The sequence below is a fragment of the Anabrus simplex genome, chromosome 7 (genome assembly GCF_040414725.1).
Source record: "Anabrus simplex isolate iqAnaSimp1 chromosome 7, ASM4041472v1, whole genome shotgun sequence".
NCBI lineage: Eukaryota > Metazoa > Arthropoda > Insecta > Orthoptera > Tettigoniidae > Anabrus > Anabrus simplex.
In genome coordinates this window covers 59,349,709-59,362,893 of record NC_090271.1, presented here as the reverse complement: position 1 = coordinate 59,362,893, position 13,185 = coordinate 59,349,709, and the positions used below count along the sequence as shown (strand labels likewise).

Below are 13,185 nucleotides of genomic sequence, written 5' to 3'. Positions count from 1 at the left end.
GTAAACACGTGTTGAAATACCTTTGACCACGGGGAATTGATTTGCAGCATTGACTGCACGAGAAGGTCTGCTAGAATTGTTTAATATTTAAAGATTTTATTTAACCTACACACATTGCAACATATGTGGAAGATTAAAATAATTTATACAATATGCATAAACAATTGTATGTATTAACACTCTTTTAATGACATGGTTAACTACTGTGTTAGCACACTGACATATAGACATTATAATCACAACTTTTATTCCCATTTGAAGTGAAGATAATAAGAACATTATAAGAAATCTTGCTCATTAAAATACTTTTATGGTGTAATTTTTAACCAAATCAACAATCCATTGTATAGAAGGTTCAAGTGTAACAACTATTTACTATTCTCAAAATATATGTAATATTAGAATTTAAGGGATAATCTCACACTTTGTGTAAATAATTCAGGGTCCTGACCTAGTTTTCAAAAGGTTAAATTGGCTGATGATGCTTGCAAGGACAAGCGAAGCATGTGCCATAACAACTAATGTAAAATAATTATATCTATATATATAAAATAACTTGTCCTGACTGACTGACTGACTGACTGACTGACTGATTCATCATCGCCGAGCCAAAACTACTGGACATAAAGAGATGAAAGTTTGGGGATGTATTCATATTAAGACGTAGGTGCTCGCTAAGAGAGGATTTTTGGATATTCCTTCGCTAAGGGGGTGAAAACGGGGGTGAAATTTTAAAATGAGTTGCTCTATATCTCAAAACTTTAAAAGTTTACAGATGTAAAAATTGGTATTTAGAATCTTCTTTAAAAATAAGGAAACACGTATTTTTTTGTTTTCAGAAAATACCAATAGGAGGGGTGAAAAAGGGTGAAAATGGGGAAAAATGGGTTGAATGCCTTTAATCAGGACACCGGTACCTATATCTCAGAAACTGAAGATATTACAGACCTGAAAATTGGTACTTTTGATCTCTTTTAAAAATAAAGAAACACGTAATTCTTTGTTTTTGGAAAATCCAATTAATGGGAGGGTGAAAAGGGGGTGAATTTTTAAAATGAGTGAATCTATATCTCCAAACTTTTAAAGTTTGCAGATGTAAAAATTGGTATTTAGAGCCTTCATTAAAAATAAAGGAACACGTATTTTTTTCTTTTCGGAAAATCGCAATAGGTGCGAAAAGGGGCTAAAAAGTGGTTGAATGCCTTTAATGAGGCTACTTATATATCAAAAACTGAAGATATTACAGACCTGAAAATTGGTGTTTGGGATCTCCGTTAAAAATAAAGAAACACGTATTTTTTTGTTTCTGGAAAATCCAATTTAGGCGGGGGGGGTGAAAAGGGAGTAATATTTTAAAATGAGTGTATCGATCAAAATTTTTTAAGGTAATATATGTGAAAATTGGTATTTAGAATCTCCTTTAAAAATAAATAAACACACGTATTTTTTCGTTTTTGGAAAATCCAAATATTGGGGGCTAAGAAGGGGGGAGGGTAAATTTTTTAAAATGAGTGTGTATACATCTTAAAACTTTAAAATTTACAGATGTAAAAATTGGTAGTTAGAATCTTCTCTAAAAATAAAGGAAAACGTATTTTTTGTTTCCTGTAAATCCCAAAAGGGTGAAAAATGGGTTGAATGCCTTTAATGAGGATACATATATCTCAGAACCGAGAGATATTACAGAACTGAAAATTTGTATATGGGATCTCCTTTAAAAATAAAGAAACACGTATTTTTTAGTTTTGGAAAATCCAATTAATGGCGGTTAAACAGGAGTGACAAATTGGGTGAATTTTTGAAAGACTATATCTACAGAATATCTTGGAAACGTAAAATGTTACAGACGTAAAAAGTGGGTGTTTGTAATCTCCTGTAAATCTAAAGAAACATAGGTGATGTGTGTTTGGAAACTCCACTTAAGTGGAACTCAAAAGGGGTGAAATTTTAAAATGAGAATTTTTACAGTTTATCTCAAAAACTTAACATGTTACAGAAGTGAAAAATGGTATTTCTTATCTCTATTAAATATAAAGAAACGTGTATTTTTAGCTTTCGGAAATACCACTTGGGTGGAGCCGGGGGGGGGTTAAAATGACTGTAAATGGTGTTGATTTCTTTTAATTAGGCTACTGATATCTCAAAAATGAAGATGTTACAGACGTGAAATTTGATATTTGCAATCTGCCTCAAAAGTAAAGAAACACGTATTCTCGGAAAATCCAATGAAGGGTTTTGGGGGGGGGGGGTGAAAGAATTGAAAAATTAATTGAATTAATTGAATGAGAATACATACATCTAATAAAAACTAAAGTTGTTACAGACGTGAAAATTCGTATTTGGATCTCCTTAAAAAACAAAGAAAAACGCGTTTTGGGGGAAAACCATCTTGGAGGGCGGGAGTGTAAAGGAGTTGAATTCCTTTCATGAGGACACATAAATCAAAAACTGAAGAAGTTAGAGTCGTGATAATTGGTATTTAGAAGATCCTTTACTATTAAAGAAACAAGTATCTTTTGCGGGAAAATTCACTTAGGGGGGGGGGGGAGTAGTGTTAAATGAAGTGAAAAAAGTAAATTATTTTTATGGGGGTACTTATATCTCAAAACTGAAGGTAATAGACGTGAACATTGGTGTTTGAAATCTTCTTTAAACATAAGAAACAAGCCTTCTTTTAAATTTTTTTTTGGTGGGGGGAGGGATGTGCCGGTAAATAAACTTAACGGCGGTGGGGTGTAGAAGGAGGTGAGACCAATTGATTTTACTGTTCTTAATGTACTTATAAGGATCCTCGGCAGCGCGCCGGCCTCTCACAGCTGGGTTCCGTGGTTCAAATCCCGTTCACTCCATGTGATATTCGTGCTGGACAAAACGGAGGCGGGACAGGTTTTTCTCCGGATACTCCGGTTTTCCTGTCATCATCCATTCCAGCAACACATAATAATAATAATAATAATAATAATAATAATAATAATAATAATAATAATAATAATAATAATAATAATAATAATAATAATGTTCCGGACCGTCGTCAAATGTGCGGACCGCGCCGGAAACGGCTCCTGGACGGGTAATGACTAAGAATGCAGTCCGGCCGCGGATTCAGTGCCTTCTAGGCACCCAATATGACACCACGCCGGATCTCCTGAAGGATTTTATCCATATTAAAAATGATTATAGGAAAAGATGGCAAAGATTTACGGACCCAACTGACCGGGAGGAATACCTGAGCCTAGCCCGGGAAGTACGAAATCGATTGCTGGAAAAGAAGATTGAAAAATGGGAGGAAACATGCCATAATCTAATAGAAAACGAGTCAGATCGGGAATTTTGGTGGGTTCTCGCAGAAAACGAGTCAGACCGCGAATTTCGGCGGATTATATATCTAAAACAACAAGCATTCATTTATAAATTTCAGTATAATACCGTAGCGAAGCACGGGTATCTTGCTAGTCCTGAATATAAGTGGTATGTTCCGTGCTGTCAGTGGAGAGATGGCGTGGAATGACATCAGTAGATGAATAAGTTTGAGTGGTGTATTTAAAAGCAGGAAAGATCACAATATGAATATAAAGTTGGAATTCAAGAGAACAAATTGGGGCAAATATTCATTTATAGGAAGGGGAGTTACCAAGGGAGATGTTCAATAAATTTCGAATTTCTTTGAAATGAATAAATAGTCGAAGCTTACATCACGCTGGATAGTCATAATTCTACAGATCCTTAATTTATGATTAGTAATAACACTAATAACTTACCTTGTTAGCAAAGTTTTCATTGAGTAGTTCCAAGAGCACACAGCTAATACCCGAAAAGTAATACTCGTCATTGGAGGAGATGACTCCAACATTATGGTATCTCTTGTACTCTGCACAGTCTGTCAGGTTTCCTAGTTCTTCATTGGCTATCGCCAGGGTTAGGTCACGTGGATCATGGCCGATTGCCATGAAAAAGACACAGATCTGGATCACTGGGAACATTGTGATGAATAGCAGGCCTCTGGAATGAAGAAAAATGAATAGTGCTTTCCTGAGTTGGTGGTAGTGATTATTGTTTTAAGAGAAAGTACAACTAGGCAACAATCTTCTATATAACACTAATCAGAGAGAAAAAATGGAAGAGATCCTACACTTCGAAAAATGAAGGTATCGGGCAAAGGAAGGCAAGGGCCACGAAGGACGTGAAAATGAAAAACTCCCTAGGCCTCGAGTGCTCAGGATGTAACGGAAAATGAATGAGATGCAATAATCCATGTAATATTTTCTCTACAAACGACTACTGTGTTTTGGGCAATGAAAAAAACATTACTTATAAAACAACTCCCAATAGAAATACAAGCACCTAAAAACTCCTCCTTGCAAAGGAATAATCAGTAAAAAGAAATTATACTAGCATATTATTATTATTATTATTATTATTATTATTATTATTATTATTATTATTATTATTATTATTATTATTATTATTATTGTCAGGCTCCATGGCTAAATGGTCAGCGTGCTGACCTTTGGTCACAGGGGTCTCGGGTTCGATTCCCGGCAGGGTCTGCAATTTTAACCATCATTGTTTAATTTCTCTGGCACGGGGACTGGGTGTATGTGTCGTCTTCATCATCATTTCATCTTCATCAAGGCGCGCCGGTCGCCTACGGGAGTCAAATCAAAAGACCTGCACTTGGCGAGCCGAACATGTCTTCGGACACTCACGGCACTAAAAGCCATACGCCATTTCATTATTATTATTATTATTATTATTATTATTATTATTATTATTATTATTATTATTATTATTATTATTATTACTATTGGCCGTTTTTCCAACTTATTGAAATTGACAATTTATATAGATTGGGCACAGTTTTATAATAAGATGCTCTTTCTGATGCCAACCCTATGTGAAAGGATGTTGCTATTTAATAAATTCCATGTTTCTGTGGTACCGGTAGTATGCAACTAACCATATGAAGTTAAATATTATTGATTTTACGTCCTGCTAACTAACTACATTTTTTTTTCAGAGGCTTAAAAAATGTACTTTTGACTTTAGCAGTGGCAAAGTTAGAGTTCGTGGCCCTCTCTTACACATAACCACGTACATTACAAGATAATGCATATGTAACAGAGATGTACCTACCATTCTACAACCTGTGGCAATAAAGTTCGGTGAATAGTCCTGTAATATCAACATAGATGAACAAAGCACGACAGTGACCTTACTTTCCTTCGAAATAGTCCCCTCCCATAACTATGCACTGCTGAGATCGGTGATACCTGTCCTGGAAATTTTGCCAGAAGGCTTCCTTTGGGATGGTGTACAAAAGCCTCGTCACGTTTCGTTGGATGTCAGGAATATCGCCAAATCTCTTTCCTTTCAAAGCGAGTTTGAATCGTGGGAATAGGAAGACGTCTGGAGGATTGAGATCTGGCGAGTATGGGGATGTTCAAAGTGCACCACCCCGCTTTTTGCCATAAACTGTTTGACGATATTGGCTGTGTGTGGGCGAGCGTTGTCATGGACAAAAAAAAAAAAAAAAAAAAAAAAAACCATGAACCTTGTTGTGCGTACTGGGGTCGTACCCTGCGCAGACGTTTCATGAAACGGGTCAAAATTTCTATGTACCGTGCAGCATTCAACGTCGTTCCCTCGGGTAGAAATTCCTTGTGGATAATGCCTTGACTATCGAAAAAGATGATGAGCATCGTTTTGATGCGTGACTTTTCGGCTCTGACCTTTTTCCGACGAGGGGATTCCGGCGAAGGCATTCCATGCTTTGCCGTTTCGTTTCAGGGTCGTACCTGAGACACCAAGTTTCATCCTCAGTGACGATACAGTTCAAGAAATTTGATGTCGCATCCGCCGTTCGACAAAATCCTGTGAAGCCTCTAAACGTGCCTGCTTCTGATCGTCAGTCAAGTGATGTGGCACAAGACGAGAACACGTTTTCCTCTTCCCTAACTTCTCAGTAGCGATTTGTCGCACGGATTCACGGTTAATCTGCAGTTCATCCGCTATCATGCGCACAGTTAATCGCCGATCTTTCGTGATTAATGTCCTCACCTTCTCAATGTTTTCGTCACTGACGGCGGTCGCCGGTCTTTCGCTACGGTGCGGGGGTTGTCAGAAACACTTTCCCGGCCTCGTCGAAAACGGGCGAACTACTCGTACACATACTTCAAGGACAGTGCTTGATCTTCATAAACACGTATCAGCATCGCATGCGTTTCTTTCGGTGTCTTGCCAAGCTTAAAACAAAACTTTACATTGATCTTTTAGTCGTTCATATTCCTGTTCGCAGTTCAGAACCAGCGCACTAAACACGCACTGTGTCAAACAGGTCTTACACAGCACACACACGATGCTCAACTGAACAACGTTGGGAGCAGGTGGTCAAAACCTGCTTCTACGTAGGTGCAGCGTTGCGTGTCGCCAGTGTTGCTGGATCGACCGTTCTGACTTCATTCACTGAACTTTATCGTCACAGGCTGTATTATAAAATTAAGGATAACTAGGCTAAATAACAGATTTGGAGAACATATGCCGATAATAAAGAATGAAAGTAAAGCACAACAAATAAAATAAATCTGGAGCATAAAAGTAAAAAGAAAGCGAAAAAAACATAATGAAAAACAAATAACATACAAACTGAAATCTATAAGCCAATTTATAAACAGAACACAAAACATAATAAAGTAGCAGAAAAAAACAAGTATGGCAATAAACAGCGATCAACGTACATGAGCGAAAAGGTAAACATTATTTACATTTATACTATAACAATAAAAATAAAATTAACCTAATATGTATTAATTATAAAGAACAGCAGTGGCCTTCAGTTGTACAGTAAAAAGGCTATCTTACTAGCCTTCATGCCTAGGTACCGGAGGTGTGTCCCGCAGGAGTTCTTTACATGCCCGTAAATCTACTACGTATTTGAGCATCTTCAAATACCACTGAACTAAGCCAGGTTCGAACCTAATATTTTCACGCGAAAACCACTAACCTACTGCATAAATCATTATTCCTTTTATTATTTTGTTTGTGTGCTTTTGTAAATACTACACACCTACTATGAAGACCAGAATAGTGAGGCTCTTTGCTAAAATGATTTAAAATGTTCCAAGATATCGGAAACGTTAGTATTTACAGCTCCCAAGTACTTGAAATAATTTAAAATAAGTACCCTATATACGTACTGATTAAATAAATCAAAGCTTAACAATCAACAAATAATATCAACTGATAAAGTCAAAATAAAAACGCTTAAACCCAACAGAATACACAAGATTAAACACTCTACATGGTTCCTTTTTTCTGAAAATAGTACCTAAATGTAGTAGTAGCGTTATCAATTGTTTGTTTTAACTTATTACTAACAAATAATCTGGCTCCGTGGCTAAATGGTTAGTGTGCTGGCCTTTGGTCACAGGAGTACCGAGTTCGATTCCCGGCAGGGTCGGGAATTTTAACCATCATTGGTTAATTTCTCTGGCACGGGGCTGGGTGTATGTGTCGTCTTCATCGTTTCGTCCTCATCACGACGCGCAGGTCGCCTACGGGAGTCAAATCGAAAGACCTACACCTGGCGTGCCGAACATGTCCTCGGACACTCCCAGCTCTAAAAGCCATACGCCATTTCACTAACAAATACTCTAATAATAATAATAATAATAATAATAATAATAATAATAATAATAATAATAATAATAATAATAATAATAATAATAATAATAACAGAAACTCTACCATTCAGTTAGGCCGCCGGCTCCGTGGTGTGGGGGTAGCGTGCGTACCTCTTACCCGGAGGCCCCGGGTTTGATTCCCGGCTAGGTCAAGGATTTTTACCTGGATCTGAGGGCGGGGTCGAGGTTCACTCAGCCGGTGAGATAGCGGCCCCGGTCTAGAAAGCCAAGAATAACGGCCGAAAGGATTCGTCGTGCTGAACACAAGATACCTCGTAATCTGCAGGCCTTCGGGCTGAGCAGCGGACGCTTGGTAGGCCAAGGCCTTTCAGGGCTATAGTGCCATGGGGTTAGTTTTAATTAATTTAGGCCTAACCATTCAGGACTTAATTGTATTCATCTCCGATTTTTTCCGTGCAGTGTCAGCATGCGCACCCGTAGTCCAGCTTTCATTCACTGATCTGTTGAGTACCGGTATTCTCTTTTTATTCAGATCTTCCATTCTAATAAGCGAACGAGTTCTCAGAAAACACGTAACAGCGTAGTCGTCGACTTCACTGTACTTAAGGCCAAATACTTGGGGAAAATATTATTTTATAGGAAGGGGAGTTAGGGATTGGAATAACTTACCAAGGGAGATGTTCAGTAAATTATCAATTTCTTTGAAATCATTCAAGAAAAGGCTAGGAAAACAACAGGCAGGGAATCTGCCACCTGGGCGACTGCCCTAAATGCAGATAAGTATTGATTGATTGATTGATTGATTGATTGATTGATTGATTAGGTCTGATGATATCTATCAGTTCCTTCATCACTGTTAGACATTTCTTTAAGCCTTTCCCGTGGAACCTTTAAAAATATTTTTCTAGTTAGCAAACAATGTCGAACCACTGGCGAGTTCGGTTCATTACGTCTCTTGTAGACAAAGCCGAGATCCAATCAGAGTTTCCAACACTATTTTTCAGTCTTTTATCCGTAGCTAAAGCTAGTGGGGGTTCCTTTTTTCGTAACTCGGTATGCAATATACCCTGCCAACCTTTTCAATACAGTTTGTTTTGCGACGCACCGACACAGATAGGTCTTATGGCGTCGATGGGATAGGGGAGGGCGAAGAGTGGGAAGGCCTCCCGAAGGTATCACCACCTTGACGACGGCAACATATATTTTGCCGGCTGTTTATTGGAGGCTTACGTGGTCAAATGATCCTTAGAGCTATGCCGGCGGGAGCATCTGCTCCTGGGTAGGGCCACCCAAGCCGGACAGGTCTAAGGTGATGATCCAGACTAAGAGTGATAGCCTGGTCCTCCAGGTTGGGGGTTGAGCGTAGGGTTAACTCCCCTACCTCGTAGAAAAACAACTGTTACGGATACCTTAAGAGTGAATAAAGCAGGACTGGAAAACTTGCTGACGAACCGGCGAGAAAAACGGCTAAAGAGAAGGAAAAATGATATTATATTAGCAACGTGGAATGTTAAGACATTGAAGAGACCTGGCAAGTTGACAGAATTGAGGAATGAAATGGATAAGTATGGAGTGAAAATAGCAGCTCTACAGGAACTAAGATGGAAAGGGCAAGGGATGATGATGTCTGGACAACACATTTTGATGTACAGTGGAGAAGAAGCGGGCAGTAATGGCACAGGATTTCTCATACATAAGTCGGTAAAGCAAAGCGTGATCAACTTTACTCCAATCAATGATAGGATGTGCTCTGTGAGAATTAGGGCAAAATTCTTCAACGTAACTGTGTTTTGTGTGTACGCCCCTACTGAGGAGGCAAAAGATGAGAAGAAAGAGGCATTTTATACTAAGTTGGAGGAAGAAATTAATAAAGTTCAAAGACACGATGTGAAAATTATCCTTGGAGATTTAAATGCAAAAATTGGAAGAGAAGAGGTGTACAAACACTTAGTAGGGAAAGAAAGCCTGCGCGAAGTAAGTAATAATAACGGATTGAGATTGATTGACTTTGTGTGTGGAAAGCAGATGATAATTAAAAGTACTTGGCATCCTAGTAAAAACATTCGCAAGGAGACCTGGATTTCACCAAATGGTGTGACAAGAAATCAAGTAGACCATGTTATCATAGACAGGCGACATGCATCAGATATTATGGATGTTAGAAGCTGCAGAGGTGCTGATGCTGATACAGACCACTATCTTGTTAGAGTCAAGTACAGACAAAAAATAGATTTGGCAAGAACGGAAAAAGGAAGAAGAAAGGCAAAGCACAATATTGAAGGTCTAAAAAATGGGGAATTGCAAGAGAAATGCAAAAAGAAAATGGCTGAATCTTCGGAAATAAAAAGGGAATTATGGGAGAAAGAAGTGGAAGATAAATGGGAGATACTGAAAACAACTATCAGTGAAGTTGCAGATAGTACCCTGGGAAAGAAGAAATTGGTAAAGAGAGCAGAATGGTTTGATGAGGAATGTTCAACATTAATCCAAGAGAGGAATGATGCTAGGAGCAGAATGTTTCAAAGGAGAACAAGACAAATAGAAAAGTATAGAGAGAAATGAAGAAGAGCAGATAAGATATGCAAATATAAGAAAAGAGCTTTTGAAAGAAAGAGAATCGAAGAACTGGATGAAATAAAGGATAGAAACGAGGTACGAAAGTTCTATGAAAGAACAAAAGACCTTAAGAGGGGATTTCAACCAAGAGCTGTTTTCTTCAAGGATAAAGATGGAAACCTTCTGGGTGATAAAAGGAAAGTGCTTGGAAGATGGCAGGAGTATTTTTACGAGTTACTCAATGGGAATACTGAAGATGATAGAGAGGAGAAAAATATAAATGTTGATGGGGAGGAAAGAGAATTGGAAGAGGAATCAGTAAAACAGCCAAACTTAGAAGAGGTCAAAGCTGCAATTAATGTACAGTATTAAAGAATAATAGAGCCCCAGGTGAAGATGGAATGGAGTCAGAGCTGTTGAGATATGGGGGAGAGGGAATAGAAAAGGCTGTTTATGAATTGATTAAGGAGGTTTGGACAAAAGAGGAAATACCCAAGAATTGGACATTGGGTATAATTTACCCAACACATAAAAAGGGAGATAAGGCAGTATATGGAAATTATCGAGGGATCATCTTGCTGGATGGAACGTACAAGGTTTTTGGTAAGGTACTAGCCTTAAGATTAGAATTATGGATGGAAAGAATATTAGGGGATTACAAAGCAGGCTTTAGAAAACATCGCTCTACTCTAGATCAGATATTTACATTACGACAAGTGCTAGAGAAGTTTTATGAATATGACAAACAGCTACATCAGCTGTATGTTGATTTTAAACAGGCATATGACAGTCTAGATAGGGGTAAAATTTACAAGATTATGAAAGAATTTGGAATCCCGAGGAAATTGATTAGATGAACAGAAATGACCTTGAAAGCAACAGTATGCAAGGCGAGAGTGGAGCAAGATCTGTCAGAGGAGTTTTTAGTGGAGAGAGGACTAAGACAGGGAGATGTACTTTCCACACTGCTTTTTAACCTAGCATTGGAAAAAGTAATCCGTCAATTACCCATCAACCCAGGGGGAACCATTTTGAACAGATTAGCACAAGTGATAACATATGCTGATGATGTAGCAATAATTGCAAGAAATGAAAGAGTTCTTGAAGAGAGCTACTCAGTATTAGAAGACAAAGCATGGGACCTAGGACTAGAAGTGAATATAAACAAAACAAAACAAAATATATGAACATGGGAGATACAGAGGGAGTAAGAGGAAGGGCCACTGTAAGATTAAATGGGAAGGAATATCAAAGATTCACATCTTTCAAATATCTAGGCTCTATAATAACAGATAGGGTTGCCAGATGTACGGTTTTACCCGGAACAATACGGTTTTTTCTCATTTTGTTCCGCGTACGGTGCACTATTTAAACCGTACGCCCAATGTTCCGTTTTTTAAAATATCATGGTTTAGACAATAGTATAGTATCAAAAAAGTGCGCGGTTATGGTCAAAATATTCTCTATTCTGACCTGACCAATGATCAGCCATCACAGTTGAGAACAGCGCTTCTGGCAGTGTTCTAGCGGTACTAGCGGGCATGTAGTCTCCTCCATTATATATATCAGTGGTTTAATTGGCCTAGAAAAACTGAAGAACATTTTGATGGTACTTACGTTTGTCTTAACTAAATCTCCATCGAATCCATGTACTGAAAGAGTATTTTCAGTAATGGCAATAAAATGGAGAGATGGCAGAAACAGATGCTCAGTACATACAATAAAAATGAACTTCTTGTGTACTTCAACTATGATGACAATTGTAAGGAATTTCTCAAGAAAGTTTTGTTGAATAAGAAACTGTTACAAATTGCTTCTTCAAATGACAAGTATTTGTGAAATGTTAATTTCAATGTAAAGACTAACGCACTATTAGTTTTTAATAAGTACCTACATAGTTCATGCTGACGCTGTTATATTATTAACGGTATTTACTTGTTAATATATCCCTGGTATTTTCTCTTAATTATCGCTATGGTGTCTTAATGTAGCGCTATATGGCAAGGAAATTGAAGTGTTCCTTATTTGCCATCTGGAATCGAGCGACTGTTCCTTATTTGCCATCCGGAAATCTGGCAACCCTAATAACAGAGGACAATAAAACTTCCGTGGAAATACAGGAGAGGATAACAAGTGGAAACCGATTTTTTTACGCCTTGCAAAATATGTTTAAATCCAGGAGTGTCAGCAGGAATACAAAACTTAAAATATACACAACAGTACCAAGACCAATAGTTATGTATGGATCAGAATGCTGGGTGATGACTTCCAGAGAAGAACAGTGGCTGTTACGGTGGGAAAGGAAGATATTGAGAAAGATATTCGGTGCAGTAAGAGATCAGGATGGGTGGAGAATGAGGATAAATGTAGAGCTGCAAGGACTGTTTGGCCAGCCAGACATTGTTACTAAAATTAAGCAGGGAAGAATTAGGTGGGCCGGTCATGTTCAGAGAATGGAAGAAACCTGCGCCGTTAAAAAGGTGTTTATAGGAAAAATTAATGGAAGGAGGAGGAGAGGAAGACCCAGGAAAAGATGGATTGATGATGTTGAGGATGACCTTAGAAAGTTAGGAGTTAAACGTTGGAGAAGAAAAGCTGAGGACCGAGATGAATGGAGGCAGGTGATAAAGGAGGCCAAGGACCTACAAGGACTGTAGCGCCGACCAGTAAGTAAGTAAGTAAGTAAGTAAGAGTGGGAAGGAAGTGGCCGTGGCCTTAATTAAGGTACAGCCCCTGCATTTGCCTGGTGTGAAAATGGGAAATAACGGAAAACCATCTTCAGGCCTGCCAGCAGTGGGATTCGAACCTACGATCTCCCGAATGGAAGCTCACACCTGCGCAACCCTAACCGCACGGCCAACTCGCTTGGTGCCAACCTTTTCAACAATACTTATCTTCATTATGCGCTGCTCAGCAAGCTGTTCTATTAATGAACCAACTACACAATTAAATTCTTCATACTCTAAATCAAAAACTTCCAAGTTTGTTT

The 13,185-nt window shown here is 38.3% G+C and overlaps 1 protein-coding gene across 1 annotated transcript in view; it reads right to left on the bottom strand.

Annotated features, from left to right (window-relative positions):
• Positions 1 to 13,185, bottom strand: part of LOC136877238 (ABC transporter G family member 23) — a 333,038-nt gene that overhangs the window by 44,309 nt on the left and 275,544 nt on the right. Inside the window, exon 10 of the mRNA XM_067151098.2 lies at positions 3,759 to 3,999. Coding sequence (XP_067007199.2) covers positions 3,759 to 3,999 — 241 coding nt within the window. The remainder of the gene's footprint in view (positions 1 to 3,758; positions 4,000 to 13,185) is intronic.